This window comes from Emys orbicularis, chromosome 2, assembly GCF_028017835.1.
Source record: "Emys orbicularis isolate rEmyOrb1 chromosome 2, rEmyOrb1.hap1, whole genome shotgun sequence".
Taxonomy (NCBI): Eukaryota; Metazoa; Chordata; order Testudines; family Emydidae; genus Emys; species Emys orbicularis.
In genome coordinates, this window is record NC_088684.1 from 236,305,355 (window position 1) to 236,330,653 (window position 25,299).

The 25,299-nt window shown below is 45.2% G+C and overlaps 1 protein-coding gene across 1 annotated transcript in view; it reads left to right on the plus strand.

The window, feature by feature from the left end:
• The window catches only part of RAPGEF5 (Rap guanine nucleotide exchange factor 5), a 257,733-nt gene extending 232,708 nt beyond the window's left edge, over nt 1-25,025 (plus strand). Inside the window, exons 22-27 of the mRNA XM_065399415.1 lie at nt 2,745-2,795; nt 3,906-3,993; nt 11,461-11,525; nt 21,838-21,892; nt 22,940-22,951; nt 24,907-25,025. Of these exons, the coding sequence (XP_065255487.1) occupies nt 2,745-2,795; nt 3,906-3,993; nt 11,461-11,525; nt 21,838-21,892; nt 22,940-22,951; nt 24,907-25,025 (390 nt within the window). The remainder of the gene's footprint in view (nt 1-2,744; nt 2,796-3,905; nt 3,994-11,460; nt 11,526-21,837; nt 21,893-22,939; nt 22,952-24,906) is intronic.
• Nucleotides 25,026-25,299: the final 274 nt, after the last annotated feature.

Sequence of the window (25,299 nt, forward strand, 5' to 3'; positions counted from 1 at the left end):
CTCGAGCCCCCACTCAGTGACCTGGGACAATTACATACCACCTCCCAGGCGCCTCTAAGAGGCAATACTTCCCTTCTCGCAAGCACGGAGTCGGAGTGTAGCAAAATCCTTTTAATAAAGGGGGGAAACAATGCGGCATTATGTTGGGGAAACACCACAAACAGGATTCATAACACAAACAATGAGCAAAAGACCCACCCCCAAGTAAGTTTGGCAGTGTCCTTTTCCCCTTAGGGTCTTAAGTCCAGTAACCCAAAAATCACCCAAAAGTCCAACAACCCAAAGTCTCTGTCCCTGGTCGGTGCAGCCCCAGAGTTCAAAAGTTTTTATCTGCAGAGTTTTACCTCCCAGCCTGGGTGGAAATGCCCCCCCGCCCAGGGTGTTAAGAGGCACCTTATGTGGTCCAAGGCCAACTGCCCCGCCTCTCCATGGGGTTCTGCTGCAGCCTTCACCGTGAGCCGCTCCGCTCCACCAGCCATCCTGTGAGCCCTTCCGCCAGCTGCTCTGCTCCACCAGCCGTCCCATAAGTCACTCCAGCCGTCCCGCCAACTGCGCTGCTCCGCTCCACCAGCTGTCCCGCCAACTGCACCACTCCACCAGCTGCTCAGCCATATATCTTCAGCCCCCCCCCCACACTTAACACAGCACTCAGTGATTTCAGCTCTTTAGTGAATTCAGCTTGAAGTAGAGGGAACCCCAGTGCTAGTGCACCATTGGCCCAAGCAGCCTGTAACTAGACTCCTAATAGAATCAAGATTAGCTCTGATATTCCACAGAGGAGAGAGAGAAGGAGGTGCAATTGGTGTCTCAGGCCCTCAAAAGGGGTCCATGCTATCAGGTACAAATACCTGTCTCCAGCCTCTCAATACACTGGGTTTTGGAACCCGTGTCCCTTGTCTAGCGAGTGCTACTTAGTTGATGGCGAGTCCCTCCATCATAAAATGCCAAGTACAGTTCTACTGCCCTTGATTCACATAATCAGGGTAACAACACTTTATTCTTCCTGCCCCCAATAACAGAGAAACTGGGGATCCCACAGCAGTCAAAGTGACCATTTGGGCTGCCGTGGGCTCAGGCTAGGCGGGGTGGGTGTGCCTGTGCAAACAAGATCAGCCCCTGAAGTTCTTTTCCACAACTCGCCACAATTCACCACCAGATGTCAGGGTAGAGCTCATCCTGACTCTGCTTACTCATGGAAAGAAAAATGAACTGTATATGTCAATGACTAATGCTGTGGGGAAACAAGAGACAACAATTCCCAGTATGGGGAGGAGCTTGTGGGAGCCCAGAAAGGCAAAGGGTAGGAACCAGTAAATGATTGGATTGCTCAAAATCTTCAGAGAAATCTGCAAATCTTGGGGCATCTGTCTGCACAGAAAGCAAGCCCCTCTGCATTACTTCCTAAACCACCCTCCACACCAGCAGTGCTGCTCACTCAGGAGCTAAGCTACCATTGCCTACCTGTTGGGGCCTGCCTTCATCCCACTCTTTGAGGGAGTAGGGTAAAAAGGTGTGGACTGGGAGTAAATACTGTAAAAAAGGTACCCTGTATGTCTACTCTGGAGCAGCGGAACTGCAGCAGTTTTGCGGCTTTGGGAATGTGTTCTGTGCCGCTGATGTATTTCAGCCTCTAAGAATAAAATGTGGTGTTTATCTGAACAATTAGTACTTATTAGTGGATCAGCAATGGATAAAGTGTCTTTCTTATACACTCTGTGTGTGCATGTGAATAAATATAATAAAATACACACACACAGTTTTTCCTTTTTGAAATGTATGTAGCCACAGTTGTTTGCCTGGCATTCTTAAATTTGCAAAAATTTACTACAGAAAAATTTCAAAATCCAAAAGCTTGTATGCATCGGTAATTTGAATTCTAGGAAATAGAGAGCAATGCTTATAAATTAATCATTATTACTTATGTATGCAAATTAAGTCACCTAAGTTCAAGCAACCAGTTATACACCAACCTATGCTGAATATGCACTTGCATTCTTAAATAGATGGCTGCATTCCCAGGCATGCCCTACTATTTTTGTGCTCAATAGATAATGTTTTAAGACATCTAACTTCCTCTGGTTGAAGATGTTAAAATCTGTGCAAGTGCAATTCCACATGCAGTTCTTTTAGGTGTGCAGTTGCTAGTGTTTTAATCATACAGCACACGTAAATCTTTTAAAAATTGAGGGTATAATCCTGCAAAATTTACTTTTATGAGTAGTCTCAGTGGGCCTGATTCTCCTCCCAGTTACATCAATGTATATCAGGAGTAACTGAGGTTAGTGTGAGACAAGAATCTGGCCCATTGACTTGTAGGATTGGACCCTGAGCCCACATTTTAGGAAAAGAGTTAGGAGATTATTGAAATTGCATCTGAATTATTGAGTATCTAAAATGTCAGCCTGTGTTGTTGTTTCCATCTTCACAAATATATTAAGACAAATGGGGCAGACATGGAAGTTAGTGAGGAAGATGAAAACAGATGTTCAGAAGCAATTTTCATAAAAGAATCATGAATGTATGGAATCTCAAAAGGCAAGACTGCTAAATCTAATAGACTGGTATTGCTCTAAACATTATTCATAACTAGAGATTTTAGTACTGGGAAAAGAATGATAATTGACTGGGGAAGTGGCTTGGTGCTATTTCACACTTTAAACATGACAGACAATCTCAGAAAGAAAACTGTATTTTTCTGCATATTTGATTTCTTTAGTCCCATTTCCTTTTTTCCCCCACCTCAGAAAATCCCTGGGAAGTTTAAGAAACTCTTCACCGAACTTGAAAGTTTGACAGTAAGTACAGTGCTAGTGCCAGAAAAAATTAGCTCCCCAGTTGGGCCCCCTCTAACTTATTTCTTGTGGAACTGACTGCCATTGTCTAAAGTTAAGATTGCCTTTCTCTGATCATGGTTTGTCACAGACTGCACACATCTCAGTAGTGCTGCAGTGGTCTCAAAAAAGAGTAAACACACTCATTCTCATGGACTTTGCACAGGGGGGAAATAAAGACCCAAAGTCTGTGCTTGGTTTTCCTGGTGTAAATCTGGAAGTAATTCCATTGCCATGGTAGCTAATCACCAGTCTCTTGCTACCCAACAAAAGATGCTCAGAATCTGTCTTATTTAATAATAATAATAATTAATAATAAATAAAAGGCTGTAGAAAGAGAGGATAGGCATGAAAAAAGGGGGGGGGGAATCAAAAGTTTAGAACCAGACTTTGCCTCCCTTACTTGTGTTGTGAGATACTACTCAGCATGAGTATTTCCTTTGCCTTCCCTGAGGCTAGCAAGGTTACCACTGAATTGAGTAAAGATGGCAAAATCTGCCCCTTAATGATTGTTTCATTTTTACATAATTATCACAATTGGAATTCTTATACAATAATTACATGGCCTCAAGTTAGAAATGTTTACAAAAACATTTAATAGTATGTACTATTTTAGAGTTTTAGAATTACAGTACTTGCATTGCATAGAACCGCTCAGCTGCCTTCTATTATTTTTTTCTTTAAGATGTCTGATGTGTTGTATTGTTTAATGAGTTAACTTTTCACTGGAAAAATGGCACTTTTTAGGACAGATATTAAGATGACGAGATAGTGCTAATAGAGATTATGTGGGGAAATTACAGAACAGTCAAATGGTGAATTTCTCATATAGCTATCTCCTATTTTGGAACCATTTCATGTACAGGAATATAATCATTTCTATTTCCTTCATTGTTTACATTTCCTATTCAGTTTAGTTTGTTTCACCTCTCCTAGGAAACCTTTATCTACCTCATTTCCCAAAGAACCTTTTATATCTAAATCACGTTCAGTTCAGAAGCCTATAATGGATTTAGAATTGCTTTTTTTATAGCCTATTGATTTTTCTCTTTTATTACTAAAATGATTTTGCAGGACCCTTCTCTGAATCACAAAGCCTACAGAGATGCATTCAAGAAAATGAAGTCTCCGAAAATTCCTTTCATGCCCTTACTTCTGAAAGGTAATGTTAAATGTTGTCTGCCCTTTTTTGCCATGTAATTCCATCTACAGAAATGTGTAATGGTTAGTTACAGTAAGTGTAAGGTGATTTTTCCCACATGTTGTTTCATAAGTATAGATATAATATGTATGAGACTTCAGCAGCACTTGCTTTGGATAATAAAGAGTAGCCTTTTAAAAAATAGGTAAGAATCACTTTTTTTTTTTTTTTTCTTTTTCAAATGCTTTGAAACTTTAGAGCCTTTCTAGTCTAGGGTGACCAGACGTCCCGATTTTATCGGGACTGTCCCGATATTTGCTTGTTTGTCCCGCGTCCGACCAATGTTAGGTCGGGACACTGGACAAACAAGCAAAGGCTCCGGAGCCCGGAAGGGCTCGCGCCCCCCACCCCGTCTCGACTCCACCTCCTCCTTCCCCCATTGGATCCCTCCCCAAATCCCCGCCCCCATGCCCGCCCCCTCACTGCCCCATTGGCTCCCTCCCCAAATCCCCGCCTCTTCCCCAAGCATGCCATTCCTCCTCCCTCCGCAAGCGCTGGAGGGAGGCAGGGGAGCGTGGGGCCGGGGAGAGTGAGAGTCCGGCCTGGCCCTGAGCGCAGGCAGGACTCGGGCGGGGCGGTACCTGGAGGGAGAGTAGGGGGGTTCTCCCCACCTGGGCAGCGGGAGTCAGGAGCAGCCGCTGCTGCAGCTCCCACTGCCGCTGCGGGAGGAAGCGGCCAAGCACGTGGCGCTCGGCTGCTGCGGCTCTGGTGCCCGGGCCCGAACCCCCCGAGCCCGGGCCTGCTGCGGGGACCCAGCGCACACGCTGCGCCCAGCCCCTGGCCAGTCACGTCTGGGCTGGCTGCCCAGCTGGTGCAATCCCGCGGGCAGCGGCAGCGGCAACCCCATTCATTCCCCTGCGGGACCCGAGCAGGACGGGGGAGCTGGGGCCTGTTGCCCCCACTCAGGGGCCACCCGCGGGATTGCACCAGCTGGGCAGCCAGCCCAGATGCGACTGGCCAGGGGCTGGGTGCGTGCAGCGTGCGCGCTGAGTCGCCGCAGCAGGCCCGGGCTCAGGGGGTTCGCGGGCGCCAGAGCCGCAGCCGCCAAGCGCCACGTGCATGGCCGCTTCCTCCCCCCGTGGCAGTGGGAGCTGCAGCAGCGGCTGCTCCCGAGTCCCGCTGCCCAGGTGGGGAGAACAGCCGCCGCCTGGCCCCGCGGGCTGCCCCCCTACTCTCCCTCCAGGTACTGCCCGAGTCGTGCCTGCACTCGGGGCCAGGCCGGACTCACTCACCCTGGCCCTGCGCTCCCCCTGCATCTCCCGGGCCTCCCTCCAGCGCTTGCTCCCTCCACCCCCCCCCCCCGCGTCCCAATATTTGACCTGGGTGATCTGGTCACCCTATTCTAGTCACCTACTGATAATACAGTCCCTCTGAGCTGTGAGTGTGAAACCTTGGGGCTGGGGAAGATAACTTGCATGTCTCTTGAGTGGCACCACCTGGCTGTGGATGATACATGAAAACAACATTGATGGGTACCAAAGGGAGAAAAGTCAAACCTTACTCAGCCAGAGGAGAAGTTATGATTGATTTAATGGATATTGAACTGGATTTAATTGAGATCAGAATCTCTCCCATTTATCTATCAAACATACATGGTGCTTATGAATGGGGAGGATTTTGGAGTCAACCCCTTCCACCCTGTGAATTCTGAGAAAGACAATGAACAACTATTCAACATAGTGAGTTAAGTAGCCAATTAAGTGGCAGGTATTTCAAGTATCCTATCATCTTGGATTCATTTATTATTAATCATCTTGACTTTAATCATAACAAATTCATTTGATGTCCTGTATTCCAGAAGTGTTCTCTTTAGTACATTCATTAAAACCTGGTTACAGCTGCAAACGTGTAAAATGTTTTCAAGGGAAAATTCTCCAAACAGGCTGAAAATGTCTGGGAGTTGCCAGGTCCCTAGTCATCTGAGGGGTTTGTATATATACAGGAGAATTTTAGTTTTGTTGTCATATTTTAATGGATGACAAGATGGGAGTTCTTAAACAGAGAGGGCAAAAACAATCAAACAAATCCACCAAACTCTATGGTCCATTCTTTGCCTACTCTCTGCACTCTGTTGCCTCGGTACATTATGATGTTTGCACAGCAATACAGCATTGTATATAAGACCATGTACATGAAACCATGTACGCAACTAGCATTGCCATTAAATATTCTCACATATCTAAGATGCATGGGGATATCAGGAATACCTTACAAAATGTTACCAAAATCCCCATAAATAGTGTGTGCTATTTTAAGGGACATTGTCACGATTGATAGTCCAGATGAGCTCTACAATACCTTTTTTATTTCTTCCCCTCTTTCAATCCATGTAATTATTTGTATGCAAACCTAGATGCTTCAGTGCTGTTTGTTATAGTACAAGTTAAAATAAAGTTGATAGCCTAGAAATAATGAGCAATCTCACCAAAATATCCAAAGCACAAGACGTGGTAGTAATAGGGGACTTGAAGTACCCAGATATCTGTTGGAAGAGTAATAAACTTATGTCCAATAAGTTCTTTGAATGTATTGGGGACATCTTTTCATTTCAGAAGGTAGAGGAAGTAACTAGGGGGAGAGCCATTTTAGACAGTTATTTTTAGCCAAGGTACTTTGCTTCAGCTAGTTCCCAATCTCAGAACCATTAATGATTATCTCCAGGAACTCATGGAGGATGGGTGAGGTCCCAGTGGACTAGGAAAGAGCAAACATTAAACCTATTGTTTAAAAAGGGGAACAAAAAGGACGTGAAGAATTATAGTCAGCAAATCTTTGATAACTGGAAACATACTGGAACAAATTTTTAAACAATCAATTTGTAAGCACCTAGAGGAGAATAGGATGGTAAGTAATAGCCAACATAGATTTGTCAAGAACAAATTATTCCAGACCAACCTCATTTCCTTCTTTGTCCAGGTTACTGGCTTAATGGAGGGGGGGGAAGCTGTACATGTGAAATATCTTGATTTTAGTAAGGCTTTTGACACAGTCTCAAATGATAGTCTCTTGAGCAAACTAGGGAAATATGGTCTAAATGAAATTACTATAAGGGAGTGCACAATTGTTTGAAAGACTGTACTCAAAGAGTAGATATCAATGGTTTGCTGTCAAACTGGGAGAGCGTGACCAGTGGGGTCCCGCAGGGGTTTGTCCTCGAATGATACTATTTAATATTTTCATTAATGACTAGGATAATGGAGTGGAGAGTAGGCTTCTAAAATCTGCAGATGACACCAAGGCAGAAGGAGTTGCTAGCACTTTGGAGAACAGGATTAGAATTCAAAACAACCTTTATAATTTGGAGAATTCAATTGAAATCAACAAAATGAAATTCAGTAAAGATGAGTGAGAAGTACTTCACTTCAGAAGAAAAAATCAGATGCAGAACTACAAAATGGGGAATAACAGTCTAGGCAGTAATACTGCTGAAAAGGATCTAGGTGCTCTAGTGGATCACAAATTGCATATGAGTCAATAATGTGAGGCAGTTTAAAAAAAAAGCTAATATAATAATGGATGTATTAATAGTAGCGTCATATGTAAGACATGGGAGATAATTGTCCCACTCTGCTCAGCACTAGTGAGGCCTCAGATGGAGTACAGTGTACAGTTCTGGGCACCACACTTAAGGCTTAACAGACCTGACCTATGAGGAAAGATTAAATAAAACTGGGCATGTTTAGTGTTGAGAAAAGAAGTCTGAGGGGGAGGACCTGATAAGTCTTCAAATATGTTAAGGGTAGTTTTAAAGAGGACTTTGATCAATTGTTCTCCATGTCCACTGAAGGTAGGACAAGAATTAATGGGCTTAATCTGCAACGAGGAAGATTTAGGTCCAATATTAGGAAAAACTTTTTAACTATAAGGATAGTTAAGTACTGGAATAGGCATCCCAGGGAGGTTGTGGAATCCCCATCAATGGAGGTTTTTAAGAACAGGTTAGACAAGCATCTGTCAGGGATGGGCTAGGTCAAGGTATATTTGCTCCTGCCTCAGCACAGGGAGGCTGGCACAGATGACCTCTCAAGGTCCCTTCCAGCCCTCCATTTCTGTGATTCTATGAATAGCAAAGTAATGAACTCAGATAAAGAGGAACAAAAACAATATGGGGAGGAAGCAGATTTAAGTCTGAATAGGTAAGAAAAGCAATAAGAATGTTTTCTCATTCTAATTATGAAAAATACCTTGACAGAGTCCCTTTTACGTTAATTGAATGTAAACACCGGGCCTTGTTACTGCACAGACACAGCTTTTGAAAATCAGGCTGATTTTTCAAATATTTAATAAAATCCAGTGTTTCACCCTTACAACATGGCTTGGATGCAATTTTCTGCTCCACTGAATTTATCTAGGCTCTTAGCTGTTGGCAGCAAAGCTGTGCAGTCTTCACAGAACAAGTACAAAATTGAACTCTCCTGGCTTTTCTGTTTTCAGTACAAAGCCTTTCTTCGTTAGCACTGACAGAAACATAATCTGTTTTTTTCTTTTTCCTGTGATCATAAATATACGTACCCATTTAGGGACAGATCATGCTTGGTCCTCATGCAGGTGTGCAGTAAGTGGAAATACAAGGGGAGAGGAAAAGGTGTTTCTTTAAATCTTTCTTTCTCCTGCATGTGAAAAGTGGTCAGAATTGCAGTCAATGCATATAGGAACTGCTCCCTCTTTACTCCCTTGGGAGGGCAGGGTACCCCAGAGCAGAAAGGGAGTTGATGAGGGCCATGTCCCACTCACCACCTCCTCACTGGCCCATTGAGTGGGAGCAGCATGCAGAAGGGAGCAGCCTGCACAACATGAATGAGTTCAGTAGTAGGTGGGCTCAGGGCCATCCTTACCCATATGCAAAGCACGCAGCTGCATAGGGCACCAGGAAATTTGGGGCAAATTTCCTGGTGCCCTGCGCAGCTGCGTGCTGCTCCAGCCCCTGCTCCACCCCAGCCCTGCCCCTGCTCCACCCCAGCCCCATCCCCACTCCCCTGAAGATTGTAGCCAGGCCGGACCCTGCACTCACTGCATGGTAAGTAGAGCAACCCGGCCCTAGCCTGCTCCACTCCCCTGGCACCCAGCCATGCCTCCGACGAGTGCTGGGGGGTGGTTCCCCCCTCCCCCCAAGCCTGGGAGCCAGGGGAGCAGAGCATCCTGGGGCCCCAGGCCTCCACGGGCGGTAGCGGGGGTAGCTGGCCCCAGACCTACGGGGGGGATGGAGGGGCCTGGCCACTTCCTGCGGGAAGTGGAGTGACCCGGCCCCAGCCTGCTCTGCTCCCCTGGCTCTCAGGCTTGGGGGGAGGGGGAAACCACCCCCCAGCACTCGCCAGTGACGCAGCTGGGAGCCAGGGGAACAGAGCAAGCTGGGGCCGGGTTATTCCACTTCCCGCAGGAAGTGGCCAGCCCCCCCGTCCCCCACTGAGGTCTGGGACCAGCTCCCCCTGCTCCTGCCCGCGGAGGCCTGGAGCCCCACACAGTCGTCCCCCCCCCCGGCGGGGGGGCTGCGTCGGGCACCAAAATAGCTAGGGACGGCCCTGGGTGTGCTTGACCTACTCACTAAGAAATTCAGGCAGGCATCCTGCTTCCCTGAGGCAGAAATCATCCTAGTGCTCCCCTTGGCGTGGGCAGCTTTACATCTCTCCTAACACAGGGTGCTTTGCCTAATAAATTGTAGCTCAGAGTTTTTACCAGCATATAAAGCAGCTAGAATTTCCATTATAAGTAATTACAAAATCCCCTTCAGGCTGATACCTGAGAGTGAGTTTTTGAAACAAAAGGAAGTAAATCAGTTTGACTGTTTTTATGTTCTGGGATTGTCAAAAAGAAAGATGTTCATTGTTTCATCTGCAGATTTTCAGTCCTATAATCTAATTGTATTGGGACTGAGGTTCTCCTCCACCTACAGTGGCAGAGGGGACCAAATGGGGCAGAACGGGGATGGGTTGTTCAGATACCACAATAGTGAGCACGCTATAAATGCCATGATACATAATGGCAGGCAAATTGCTTTGTTGTCCTTTTGCATGGGATCTCACTGCATTCCATGGAAAGATACATACAACCCAATTACCAAGGGCCATTTGTCAATTGGAAAACATGGCCATTACCTTCGGAATGTATTTGTGACATCCCATCATCTTACTAAAATGGTGCTACAAAAGCATCTTATCACTGCAGGCACCAATATGTATGTTTCTTAGGTAGATACTCTTCATCTTCATGATCAAACAAGCAGTTCTACCATATGGTCTTGCGACTGCTGTTGTCTCCCCTTTTTGTCTGAAGTTAAGGTTTCAATGTGAATTTAACTTAGCAACAGTTGTGTTGCCTCTTTCCTTCCTTTTATATACTGCATGCAGTTTGCATACTGGTGCCAAGTATAGTCAGGGCCAGATTTACACCTTACGTGCCCCTAAGCCCAGCACCTTCAGCATCCCCCCTGCCTACAGCTGACCTTCGTGTTTTCTGTAAAAAATGAAATGAAAAGAAATATAAATGGTAATTTAAATATTTATTCAATACAATACCAAAAAAATACATAATAATTAAAACATAACCCACTTTTAACTTTTAGGCACGCCCCTAGAACACTGGTGCCCCTAGGCACGTGCCTACTATGCCTAATTGGAAATCCGGCCCTGAGTGTAGTCCTATACCTCCCACGGACTTCTTTTTTTTCCATTAAAAACTCTCCCTAGTACTGCTTTGTGGAACCAGAAATAACTGTTTTACTTCCAAAGAGCTAAATCTTGGTATTTGCTGCAAGGTGATTTTTGGCTTAATGGATTGTATTTAATGTTTATCTATTTGTGTGCCCATCATTGTAGTAGACTTTCATAGTAATCAGGTGTGTGGGGACGGAGGGTGTTTCAGAATTACCTAAGGAAAACAGTAGTCTCTGCAACTTTTTTGTCCCCTCCTCCTGAAGAGAATTTAGTCAGCAGAATTCTGTGTTCATTGATCTACCACAGCCCTGCCTCAACCACTCTAAAATCTCTAGCAGCACAGATAGATTCACAGTGTGCAGGGAAGGAGGGTGGAACCCATGCACAGACAATTACTGTGCTCCCCTTCCCACCATCAACTTTTGATTTGAGCCCTGGATAGCACAGTGTATCATCTGTCTTGTTTGATGGAAAGAGTGTTATTTGTGAGTCCCTAGATTATGTTTAGTGAGTAACAAATTCACATTCTGTATTTGAAATTGCTCCCGATTAATGTTGCCATAGAGGTGTAAATTTTCTGTTTTTTAATGAAAGAACCAGTGATAGTTGTTTGTGCCCTATAAATAACACAAACATGTGGCATTGTAGCAATACTTATGAGACTGTTTTGTTCCTTATTTTGTTACTCCTTTGTCACCATTCCATTCCTTTGTATCTAAAACAACTGAACAAATGCCGTGGCATTTAATAATGTAGTATCTCTTTTTAAACTTTGTAGATGTAACGTTCATCCACGAAGGAAATAAAACTTTTCTGGATAACCTTGTTAATTTTGAAAAGCTGGTATGTACATTTTGTCTTTTACAACTTCTTTTTTGTGGGAAAATCCATCTCTCTCTCTCTCTCTCTCTCTGTCTCTCTCTCTTTTTTTTTTTATTCCCCTTCTCCTCACCTCTTGTGTTAAATGTATCATGCTTTGATAACCACGCACAGTATCTCTCAGCCTTTTCAGTTCTCTCCATGAGCTCCACCAGCTCCCTCACAGCATCATATTTATCCTTGACTAAGGGTTTGTCTAAATAGTGGGATAAAGTGCAGGGCCGGCTCTGGCCGGCTCCCGCGGAGGGGGGGGGGGCGGGGCCGGGGGGGGCGGCTGGAGCCCCGGGGCGAGGGTGGCGAGCCCCGGCGGGGGCCCCGCTCTCCCCCCGGCGGCCGGGGGCAGGGCGCGGGGGGGGGGGGAGGGCGGCGAGCCCCGGCGGGGGCTCCGCTCTCCCCCCGGCAGCCGGGGGGAGGGCGCCGGAGGGGAGGGCGGCCGGAGCCCTGGGAGGAGGGCGGCGAGCCCCGGCGGGGGCTCGGCTCTCCCCCCCCCCAGCGGCCAGAGCGCCGGGGGCAGGGCGGCGAGCCCCGGCGGGGTCAGGGCGGCGAGCCCCGGCGGGGGCTCGGCTCTCCCCCCGGCGGCCAGAGCGCCGGGGGCAGGGCGGCGAGAGGGCGGCGAGCCCCGGCTGGGGCTCGGCTCTCCCCCCGGCGGCCAGAGCGCAGGGCGGCGAGCCCCGGGAGGGGCTCGCCGCTCTCCCCCCGGCAGCCGGGGGGAGGGCGCAGGGGGAGGGCGGCCAGAGCGCCGGGGGGAGGGCGGCGAGCCCGGCTGTGGCCCCGCTCTCCCCGGCGGCCCGAGCGCCGCGCCGCCCCCCTCCAGGTGCCGCCCCAAGCACCAGCTTGGTTGCCTGGTGCCTGGAGCCGGCCCTGATAAAGTGCACTAGGGAACCTTTTATGCACACCAGCAGGGTCTAAATGGACCAATTAATGCACAACATATTAGTGTGCTTTACAAATTACACACCCATAGTTTGCATTGCCCCACAATCTAAACAAGCGTAAGTTCTCAAACTGTTGTTGCCTCTTCTCCCTGCTCAGCCTCTTCTCAGAGTTTAGTTTCCCTTCCACCCCCACCCCCACCCCCACCCTCAAGGTACACAGCAGCAGGTCACCCCAATTTAACAGTCATCACTAATTCCAGGTATTTTAAATGAAAGTAAGTTCATGATTTGGGTAGGAGATAGAGGAAGAATAGACACAATGAAAGCTAAATATTAATACAGCTAAATTAATCTTTATGTAGAGGGTAGTGCAGGGGTTGGCAACCTATGGCACGCGTGCTGATTTTTAATGGCACGCCGAGGTCCCAGCTGCTGGTCCCGCTCCGCCTGCTGCTGGCCTGGATGGATGGAACCCCGGGCCGGCAGCGGGCTGAGTGGGGCCAGCGGCTGGAACCCCAGCTGGCAGGAGCCGGCAGACGGAACTCCAGACCGGCAGCGGGCTGAGGCTGAGCTACTCAGCCTGCTGCCGCTCTGGGGTCCCGGCCGCCGGCCCCGCTCAGCACGCCGCCGCTCTGGGGTTCCGGCTGCTGGCCCCTTGCCAGCCGGGGTCCTGGCCGCCGGGACTCCGGCTGGCAAGGGGCCGGCAGCTGGAACCTAGAAGTGAAAGTAAGGCGGAGCATGCACGCTTGGAGCTGGCCGATGCTGGGGGGCTCCGCTGCGGGTGGAGGCCCGGCGCGTGGCGCGCTCCAAGCTGGGGTCCTGCTGGCTGCCAGAACTCTCCTGCAGGCTGGCGCTGGCGGCCCTGTGTACCGGACTAAGCAGCAGGCAGTCAGGCAAGTGAAAGGGGCCGGCGGGAGGTGCGGTGGAGTGTCTGCGTCCCAGCCTGTCTTGCTGCCCCTCTCTCGCCACTGTGGCTGGATACCAGGGCACTGCAGGCACGTGCCGTCTCTGCAGCGTGCACAGCTGCGGCCCCTGGGGGGGAAGGGGAAGGGAGCAGCAGGCCAGGGGATCTTCTGCCGCCACCCCCCATTTGCCTGCAGATGCAGTGCCCCCACACAGCTGGCCCACAGCTCCCTTGGCAGGAACAGGAACAGCGTGGGGCAGGGACCCATCCAGGTAACCCTGCTGCAACCGGGACTGTCGCAGGCCAGCCCCAAGCCCCTGCCCCTCCAGGACTTCCCCCCTACACACACACCCCAACCCCCTGCCCTGAGCCCCTCATGCCACCCAACCCTGACTCCTGCACCCCCCATGCTCCCAGCCCTGACTCCTGCATCATCCACATACCCACCCCCTGCCCTGAGCCCCCCGCACCCCAACCCCCTGCCCTGAGTGCTCCCCCCCACACCCACACATACCCAGCCCCTGAGCTCCTCCCCCCAAGGGGGGTTGCAATATGACAGTACCTGTAAGAAATTTAAGTTACTTTCACCCCGCTGGAACCCCAGACCAGCAGCAGACTGAGCGGAGCCGGCGGTGGGCTGAGCGGCTCATCCCGCTGCTGGTCTGGGGTTCCGGCCGCCGGCCCCGCTCAGCCCACTGCTAGCCTGGGGTACCGGCAGCCAGCCTGGGGCTCTGCTCCTGGCCTCAACCCAGTGCTCTTCAGTCACGCCCTGCTGTAGCCCACATTGGAAAATTCAGCAAGGAAAAGCGAGGGCAAGGATCACACTAAACTGATAAGATCTGCATTTTAATTTTATTTTAAATGAAGCTTCTTACATATTTTAAAAGCCTTATTTACTTTAAATACAACAATAGTTTATTTATATAATATAGATTTATAGAGAGAGAGAGACCTTCTAAAAAGGTTAAAATGTATTACTGGGACGCGAAACCTTAAATTACAGTGAACTCGGCACACCACTTCTGAAAAGTTGCCTATCCTTGGGGTAGTGCATTAGGCTTTTAGCTTAGGCCAGATCTACAGTAGAAACTTCTGCTGGTATAGTAATGTCAGTTAGGAGTGTGATTCTTTACAACCAGGGCCGGCTCCAGCATTTCTGCCGCCCCAAGCAAAAAAAAAAAAAAAAAAAAGGCCGCGATCGGCGGCGGCAGTTCAGCGGCAGGTCCTTCGCTCCTAGAGAGAGTGAGGGACCTGCCGCCCCTCTCCCTTGGCCGCCCCAAGCACCTGCTTGTTAAGCTGGTGCCTGGAGACCGCCCTGTTTACAACATCTCTATACCAGCAAAAACCTTAGTGTAGACACAGTTATATTGGTGGGGAAAGTGCTTTTGCTAGTATAGCTTATTTTATTTGAGGGACTGGTATAAGTTATACCAGAAAAAGCACTCTCTTGCCAGTATAAGCTGTGTATGCTCTAGGAGGGTTTGCTGGACTAGCTATACTGGCAAACCTTTTCTAGAGTAGATTAGGCCTTAGTTACTTTAGTATGGGTAAGCATGATACAAAGTCTACATATTGGAGTGTCATGTTTCAGCAAAATATCATCAGGCTTGTCCACCCTTTTTAGGTATGTGATATGTGTCAAAAGGTGATGAGGCATATCTTTCCTCCTGATCTTAATCTTTTTCTCTCTTTGTTGTGGAAACGACTAGTTTACTGTATTCAGTACCTATTGGTTGAGTAAACAGAGAGAACAATTCATTTCTCCCAGTTTCATCCCAAGGTAACTTTATAACCTAGGTGGTCCATTCTTTGTATGTTCAATTCAATTCTTGTACCTTTTCTTGTTGCAGTGCTTAGAAGAACACTGATTTGCATTTAATAAAAGGTTTTCTTGTGCCTAGTCCATTAACTGTTTGACCTTTAGGTGTTTGCATATAAACTTATTAGCATGTTCTTCCTCAAGCGCTCTCACAAGTATATCTCATTAACATGTAAATTGAACTAGTCCTTGATGCACACTGATTGTTAGTAAACATCCCTTACAGGCCTATATATTAATTTATTGGAGACAAAGGGTCTGATTTTCAACTCAGTCTTAATCAGGCCTTTGTTTTTTGTAATCACATGTAGGCCTTGGCTACAGTAGTCTAGTTTTGTAAAAAGAACGAGGAGTACTGTTGGCACCTTAGAGACTAACAAATTTATTTGGGCATAAGCTTTCATGGGCTAAAACCCACTTTGCCGGATGCATGCAGTGGACAATACAGTAGGAAGATATGTATACACAGAGAACATGAAAAAATGGGTGTTGCCATACCAACTCTAAGGAGACTAATCAATTAAGGTGGGCTATTATCAGCAGGAGGAAAATAAACTTTTGAAGTGATAATCAGGATGGCCCATTTCAAACAGTTGACAAGAAGGTGTGAGTTAACAGTAGGGGAAAAATTAGCATGGGAAAATAGTTTTTACTTTGTGTAATGACCCATCCACTCCCAGTCTTTATTCAAGCCTAATTTAATGGTGTTCAATTTGCAAATTAATTCCAGTTCTGCAGTTTCTCGTTGGAGTCTGTTTTTGAAGTTTTTTTGTTGGAGAATTGCGACTTTTAGGTCTGTAATTGAGTGACCAGGGAGGTGGAAGTGTTCTCCAACTGGTTTTTGAATGTTATAATTCTTGACATCTGATTTGTGTTCATTTATTCTTTTGTGTAGAGACTGTCCGGTTTGGCCAATGTATATGGCGGAGGGGCATTGCTGGCACATGATGGCATATAACACATTGGTAGATGTGCAGGTGAACGAGCCTCTGATGGTGTGGCTGATGTGATTAGGTCCTATGATGGTGTCCCTTGAATAGATATGTGGACAGAGTTGGCAACAGGCTTTGTTGCAAGGATAGGTTCCTGGGTTAGTGTTTTTGTTGTGTGGTTGCTTTTGAGTATTTGCTTCAGGTTGGGGAGCTGTCTGTAAGCGAGGACTGGTCTGTCTCCCAAGATCTGTGAGAGTGAGGGATCGTCCTTCAGGATAGGTTGTAGATCCTTGATGATGCGCTGGAGAGGTTTTAGTTGGGGGCTGAAGGTGACGGCTAGTGGCGTTCTGTTACTTTCTTTGTTGGGCCTGTCCTGGAGTAGGTGACTTCTGGGTATTCTTCTGGCTCTGTCAATCTGTTTCTTCACTTCAGCAGCTGGGTATTGTAGTTTTAAGAACGCTTGATAGAGATCTTGTAGGTGTTTGTCTCTGTCTGAGGGATTGGAGCAAATGCAGTTGTATCTTAGAGCTTGGCTGTAGACAATGGATTGTGTGATGTGGTCTGGATGAAAGCTGGAGGCATGTAGGTAAGTTTAGCGTTCAGTAGGTTTCCGGTATAGGGTGGTGTTTATGTGACCATCACTTATTAGCACTGTAGTGTCCAGGAAGTGGATCTCTTGTGTGGACTGGTCCAGGCTGAGGTTGATGGTGGGATGGAATTTGTTGAAATCATGGTGGAATTCCTCAAGGGCTTCTTTTCCATGGGTCCAGATGATGAAGATATCATCAATGTAGCGCAAGTAGAGTAGGGACGAGAGCTGAGGAAGCGTTGTTCTAAGTCAGCCCTAAAAATGTTGGCATATTGTGGGGCCATGCGGGTACCCATAGCAGTGCCACTGACTTGAAGGTATACATTGTCCCCAAATGTGAAATAGTTGTGGGTGAGGACAAAGTTCAGCCACCAGGTTAGCTGTGACATTATCGGGGATACTGTTCCTGACGGCTTGTAGTCCATGTTTGTGTGGAATGTTGGTGTAGAGGGCTTCTACATCTATAGTGGCCAGGATGGTGTTTTCTGGAAGATCACCAATGGATTGTAGTTTCCTCAGGAGTCAGTGATGTCTCGAAGATAGCTAGGAGTGCTGGTAGCGTAGGGCCTGAGGAGAGAGTCTACATAGCCAGACAATCCTGCTGTCAGGGTGCCAATGCCTGAGATGATGGGGCATCCAGGATTTCCAGGTTTATGGATCTTGGGTAGCAGATAGAATACCCCTTGTCAGGGTTCTAGGGGTGTGTCTGTGCACCAGGGCAGCTCTACCAGTAGGAGCTCCAAAGTGATAGTCTGGTTCCAGTGAAGTCAGTGGTGCCAGGATTTTGCCCCTAGTGAAGGCGGTTATCAACAGCCAGCAGCATTTCAACCACCATGTCATCTAGACTTGCTGTGAGAAGGGTCAAACAACATGGTTGTTAATTCTCCTGCCTGCAGCCCTGTGTGCATGAGTGCTCCCACCAATGGTAGCAAGGGTGAGAACTCTTAAGATAAAGATGCAATATAGACCCACCCCATATAAGTATTATTCTAGTTCATTTGGATGTTTAAGTATTTGATTTGTTGCTATGGAATTAGCAAGAAGTGTGTCAATCATCTTTGTGTTGTATTCCAACCACTTTGTGTTGTATTCCTTTTCCATCTTTTCTTGCCCAATGCCCTTGTAGATTGTAAACTCATCAGCACAGGGAAGGTATTTTCCTCTGTTTGTATTATGCCTAGCATATTCTGGGCACTCTGGCAAAATAAATAATAATAATATTCTCATTGACTTCAGTTGATTCAAGATCAAGCCACTAAACTGCACCTACAAATAACTAAGTTCAAAATTGTGCTAATGAGCATTAGCACTTGAAATTGATCTTGCAAAAAAGAAAAAAAGAGAGAGAGAGAGAAGAAGAGGAGAAAGGAAGGAGGCCTGAATACTGAACTTGCTGTTGCAGATAAAATCTTCTGTAGGGAAGCAATAGACCTACCATCACAGTTGTACTGGAATTTTCCTTATGTGACAGCATCTTTGCTTTGAAATTCATATCTCCATTAGATTCAGGATTTTCATATGTTTATTTCCTGCATTCAATGTGATATGAATACAATGAATCAGAAGCTTGTTCAAAAATGCAAAGAAATAAATTCACTAAGGGAAGAAAAGCTACAAGCTGTTGAGTCAGTTAGGAAAGTATATCATAATAGACCAGACTTAGCAAAAGCTAGGGGGATTGCACTTTTTAATTTAACTTTCTATTTTGTAAGATCTAGACTACAGTTTTTTAGACCAGTATTTATTGTGTCCCTTGCCTTAACATGAGAATTGCAAATGCAAAGTAATAAATGGATGGAATAAGGTCTAAATTAGGGTTACAGTATTTCATTTTCTGGAAAAAGAGGATACTACTAGAGAGGAGGGGAAGTATGGGGTGGGGTGGGAAGGGGAGCTGTGGGGGGGCACCTGTGACAGGCATACTCAGTGGAGGTGGAGGGCAGTGTCACTCCTTGTCACAGTGGCAGGGCAGCTGGCGCAAGTCCAGGTCGCAGCGACAGCCATCAGTCATTGCCTCCCTGCAGGACCCCTTCCCCAGAGAAGAGAGCCAGGGCCTGAATGAGTGGAAACCAGCAGCTGTGGCTTGCAGAGGAATGGACCAATCAGTTGCAGATGCAGGGAGGGACCAATCTGAAAGTGGACCAATTAGGGCTCTTTCTGAGCTGCAGCTTGTCTGCTCTGCAAAAACCCTGGACATTTCCTGAAATTTGAAAAAAAACTGCCTGGACAGAGAAAAGAGGTTCAAAAAAGAGGTTATATCGATATGATAACCCTAGTCTAAATGTTACCATTATATTATAAATATCTTCATATTCTTTGCTGACATCTTTTGCTGAAATATAGCTTCTTTCATTATTCCTCTGTCAATCACAACCACCATCTGTATATCTCTTATAGTAATAACATGTCTTGGCCACCACTGCTACTTTATTGCACAATCCTGTAAACTTTAACACATCGGTATTTATCATCTTACAGGCAGTCCCTTTGTGGACTAGTAGTAAGAACTATACACATCATGTAAATAAGGGTTTTCAGGATCATGCCCAAAAATATCTGTGGGACTTCTGAGCATACTGATGAGCTGGATTGCCATAAACAGTGGAATTATTGCTAATGATCATGTGCTAAGAGTCGTTATCAGTCAAGTCTCAAGTCTGGTCTATGCTACAAAGTTAGGTTGATGCAAGGCAGCTTACATTGACCTAACTACGGAAGCATCTACAGTTAAATTTTGATCCCACTATGCTTAATAACTCCGCTTCCATAAGCAGTGTAGAGTCAAAGTCAATGTAGTTAGGTCAATGCAGTGTCAGAGTAGACACTCTGTTGCTTATGTTGACTGTTACTGGCTTTCAAGAGCTGTCCCACACTGGCAATACACAAGGAGTAAAGCGTACACACGCACAAGCAATGTAATTACTATGGCAGCTGTATGCCAGCATAAGTTAGGTTGACTTAATTTTATAGTGTAGACATGGCCTCAGTCACTATATGCATTCCTACATATTTATCACACTCTGGTATGCAGCCATCTATTAAAACAATCAGAAAATAGCAGTCCCTTTTCAGGTTTCAGAGTAGCAGCCGTGTTAGTCTGTATCCGCAAAAAGAACAGGAGTACTTGTGGCACCTTAGAGACTAACAAATTTATTTGAGCATAAGCTTTCATGGGCTACAGCCCACTTCATCGGATGAATTTTTTCAGATGAATTAACAGGTTTTCTGTATGGTAACTAGGTCAGGCGAGTCAGAGGGACAATGTGAAATGCCTAAAGAAGGCACTAAAGAAGGAAGAATTGTGATCAATCTCCATGAGAATGGAGCGTAAAATGGTCCAGCCAATTTCCCTGGGGCATCAGCCACAGAAGCTAATTTCAGATGGATTGAGCCCATACTGAGTAACAAAGGGAGACATTGTGAGTGACATAGTCGATTCTCCTTTACTTGTGAAAGCCAAATTCAAAATATGGGATATAAACTGGAAGATGCAACAACAGCAGAAGAACACAGGAATGTCATAGCTCTAGTGGGATTTAAGAAATTGGTCATGCAAACCTAGGACCTCTCATTAGAACTTTATTTTAATCAGTGCAAGGAAATGATGTTAGCGTAAGAGGCTGAGAGATTTCATGGTGAATGGAACACAGATGAAAACAATGATTTTGCTTCACTGATTTATTAAAGAACATGAAGTCTTCATTAAGCATATACTCAGTTGTTCTCATGATAAGCTATTCTGTGAAGGAACATTGTAAACAATTCATATTGTGGTTGTGGAGAGATGAATTATGCTACATCATTCTAAGCTATACTTTGCTCTGGGCAGCTAATCCTTTCCACTTCTGGCTGGATTTTGAAGGAGGTGTGAGAACAGTCTGTACTGTTTCCATAAAATGCCATATTGCTATTGTTAATTGCAGGCAGGTTGTTTAAATTAGTCACCATATTCCGTCAAGGGCTTCTGGCCCAATTCAATAGGCTCTTTTCTTTGGATTGTAAGTGCAATCAAAAGAAAACATGCATAAACGGCATTATGGGCCAGATCCTCCACTTGTGAAAACCAATATAGCTCTGTTAACTTAGACATAGCTATTCCAATTAATATCCAACTAAGAATCTGATGCTAAAGGTGAAACAAAATTTTAAAGATTTTTCTCTGTTTAATCTGAGCAACCATTTGCAGCCTATTTTGCCTAAGGAAAAACAGTACAGTAAAAATCTTTTTTAAATCAACAACTATAGTCTTGTAAAAACTGAATGAAGGGGTAAAGGCTTGCTGAAAACTTAGCCCATAATGTAGTTTTAGCCTTTTAATAACAATACAAAGGATGCTTATGACTTATGAACGATTTACTCCCCCATGCACTGAAAGGGAAACATGCAATTAAGTACATCTTCCTCCTTTGGAGTTTTTTACTTTAACAGAAGTCACTTAATTTTTCACATACATGAACACAAATCTGCTCTCCCTGCAACAGTTTAAAACTATTGTCCAATAGTGCACTTGACGCACACTACTCCACTAAGCATGAGGGGGAAAGGGAGGGGGGATTTCAAGCATCTCCTTTGAAAGAAGGAAACATAGAGAAATGACCTTTTTTTCATTGTTCATTTCCATTGGTTCCTAGGAAGACCCCCTCTATCTGTAGTGTCAACAAAATCCTTATGTGAAAGGAGTCTGAAAGAACTAACCTTGTTTCAGGATATGTTGACACCGAGCCACAAACAAACAAAAACCTTCTCCCCATCTAATCTAAGGGCTTGGCTACACTCGAAACCCCAAAGCGCTGCCGTGGGAGCGCAGTGCGAGTGTGGTCGCGCACCAGCACTGAGAGAGAGCTCTCCCAGCGCTGCAGGTACTCCACCTCCCCGAGGGGATTAGCTTACAGCGCTGGGGCACTGTTTACACTGGCGCTTTACAACGCTGTAACTTGCTGCACTCAGGGGGGTGTTTTTTCACACCCCTGAGCGAGAAAGTTGCAGCGCTGTAAAGCGCCAGTGTAGCCATAGCCTAAATGTCTCCAACTCCTGCCTCCTTCCTTTCTCATCATTGCTACAATCGTTGTTGCAAAGTGTGAGGCTGGGGAAGGATTTTCTAGCAACAGCCCCCCTGTCAGATTTCTGCACTGATATATTGTACTTTTTATTTCACAGCACATGATTGCTGATACTGTCCGATCACTGAGACATTGCAGGAATAACCAATGTGGTAAGTAGTAGTAAGACAGTGAAATTACAAAATTACATTTCCCTTGTTACTTGTCTCTCATTAGTTACATACATATCAAAAGAACTGTTTCCCGGTCTCTCTGCCTCCTCTCCCATGGCCTAGGTTTACTTTTAGAGTAAAACATACTTGCCATTTGTTTTAACCCAGAAGAGGGGAGAGTGTGTTGTGAAAGACACCTCATCAAACAGAATGTAATTACAGCTACTTTCCAAAGATTTTCACAAAATGCTGTGTTCTCCCCAATCCCCAATATGCACAGTCATCTACTTGTAATGTTACACAAGATCTGAGTTTTATAGACCTGCATCAGAAGGGGAAAAAAACGTAAAGGCCTCTAATTACCTGGTGAGCTTGTGAGGTATCCTACAGCTTCCAATAACTAGTGGTGTATTTAGGATGGAGATGTAGTGCAGTCTCACCAGTCTCCTACATGAACTCTCTTTAAGAAACTGATTCAAACTTGTATTGGCATCTCACTAGATGAAAGGTGATATATCACTGTGGATTTTCATAGTGTTCCACTGAGACTAATTGGGTATCTGTAAACTTTTTTTCTTATTCTCTGTATGACTTACACTACAATTATACAAGGGAGGGGAAAGACAGCACAATATTTTTTTTTATAGTGGTGGGGTTCTAATTTAAACACACTAAAATAAATGCCACATCAAGGCCAAAAACACTCTACCAGGAGGGACTTCAGACCTGTGCTTTAGCCTTAACCTAGAATTTTTTTGGTTTGAAGAATAAATGTTAGATTTTCCCCCCCTAATCGGGTCTACAGTATTTACAGTTTCCTATGGGGGCTTATATAAAAACTTGCATGTGGGCATACAAAAAGGGTAATTGCAGCCATAGTTACCCATTTGGGGTGTTCAAATAGATAAGTCTGCAAGGACTGCATATACAGCTAGGGAGTTTTGCTGAAAATTTGGCCCATAATGTGGCCTAATATAGTTGCAGTCTTTTAAGAATACAAAGGCTGCGTATTAATTATGAACCAATTATTCCCACATGCACTGAAAGGAAAGCATGCAGGTAAGTACATCTTCTCTTGCTTTCACTCTGTTAATCCAGACCCTAAAGGAAGCATTGATTAAACCCAAATATTTACCTGTAAATCTCATTCAGCAGAGTTAATTTATTTTTGTCTTTAAGCAGAACTTTTGCAAAATAAGTTAATGAATTTTTAAAGCCATCTTTGCGGGGTTTTTTTGTAAATATTTGTGTCATGACATAAATCCAGGTTTAATACCCAAGATTTATCACACAATCTGCTGGTTTGAAGTATGTTGTTGTTGTTTTATTTTACCACAGGCTTGGCCTTATTGTGAAGCTGGCATTTAAAAAACAGTTTATGCAGAGACTCCTGTAGGCACTGTTTTTTGTTAAATTCATTTAGGCATGAAATGAATTCACTGAATATTTATTGAGACTTTATGGACTGCTTCCTTTTCCAGTGGATTTATTTAGCTTTCAGGAATGTGAATCTTTCTCCTGCATTAGTCTCTGAATTGGACTAAAAATAGAAGTCATCTCACCACAGAACAGAATCTAAATAAAACTAAGCAAAAGATATTGTTGTTGCTTATAACTATATCTTAAAATTAAGCATGCAGACCAAAAACTTTATGGGTTAGAAAATGATAGTGTAGCTAAGTAATGCTGAAATTCCATTCTAATGGAAATAATAATTTTCCACATTAAATCCAGAAAACAAATAATACTCTTTCAGAAATCTGGCATAGCAGCTTTAACATTTGTACAGTAATTCAGCGTAATTTCAGGTGCTAATGAGACTTTGAATTCTGAATAATTTTCAGTGTATTTAGCACAATTGCTGAAAACATGGAATCTGTCCCCTGAGAACTATAAGGTCTCCTATAACATCCTACTCCAATTTTTCTCCTGTTCATTTCTGCTGCAGTGTTTTACAAATCATCCAGGTGCTTGTGAAGAGTGTGTGGACAGGTGCTGTACAGTAATGTTTTTAATAGTGGCATACAGAACTGGCTGAACTCTCAATGTCATGTCACTATTTACACAGTGCTAAATTTGTGCTAGGCACTTTATAGACACATATGAGGACAACACTAGTGCCCCAAAGAATTTACATTCTAAATGGATAAAGTATGGATGGGGATGGATGAAACAAAAGCAGCTAAGAGAGCAGTGATGTTAAGCTTGTTGGTTCCAAGATTTTTGTTTGATTTTTTTTTTTATGGTAATTTTGTTAACATTGCTTTGAGGACATCGACTAGAGTTTGTGGCAGATAACGTCTCAGTTTTCTCTTCAATCCACCTTTCAGTTTTCATCTGACGCATTGTTAAAGCCATTCTGCTGTGGGAACTCCTGTGAAATAACAGCATTTCCCTTGTTTCTACCACCTTAGCCGAAATCAAAAGCATAAATGATTAAAACTGGAGGCTTGACCCCAAAAAAAAAAATCTTTGAAGAGTTGTCCTCTGTCTATTCTGCATTGTCCCATTTCACCTGATCTAAAGGAAATGGTTCAAGGGTCCACTTGCTGATGTACATTTGTGCTACAGCTATTTATACACTCAAAGCTAGATCCTCAGACCCTGCTCAAAGTTTGTTTGTGCTGACAGATTACAGAGTAGCACTAAAAAGTAGCACTTAAATCAGCCTCAGAGGGACTGCTGAGCATATTCCCAACATGAGGAAATCCAGCTTTATGCCTCCCGCTTTCCATCCCTCTGGTGTCAGAAGCATATCAAGAAAGCATGCAGATGAGGGGGTAAAGCTGCAGTTTCAGAGCATGGTGTCTCCATGGCTTAGAACTTTCTTCCCTTCCATTCCCCTTTGAGGATAAGGATCTTCCCACCTGAGCATCTGGTCCTCTGCAGATGCTTTGAACCATCACACTTCACCTGCCATTTTTAATGGCATGTTTGGCTCATATTTGGAAAAAGTATGGATCGGTCAGAAAACTGATCTCAGATTAATTTCCTTTTCTCCCTATAAACTTTAGGCAATGAAGTTCCTCCAAAGGAGAATCAAGAGCTGAAGCCACATGTCTATCACCTGCACGTCATTGACGACCAGCAAACGCTGTTTGAGCTTTCTCACCGGATAGAGCCTCGAGCATGAGCGCCCACAGCTTCATGTAACCTTGTAACTGCAGCACTTTTAATTAAGTGAATGTTTATGCCAAGCATGTTGCTTCCCTATATGAGAACAGTTTACTGAGTTTTATCAGTAGTCACATGATACACACAGGAAAATCAAGCAAAGCAAGAAAAAGAGCTGTTCACAGTATTCCAGGGCAAGGATAGTGCCATTTCCACTTATCAGAAAAGGAAGGAGAAGAGCAGCATTGTTTAAGCTAAGAAGCTTGGTTTATGTGACCATATTGGTGGTCCAG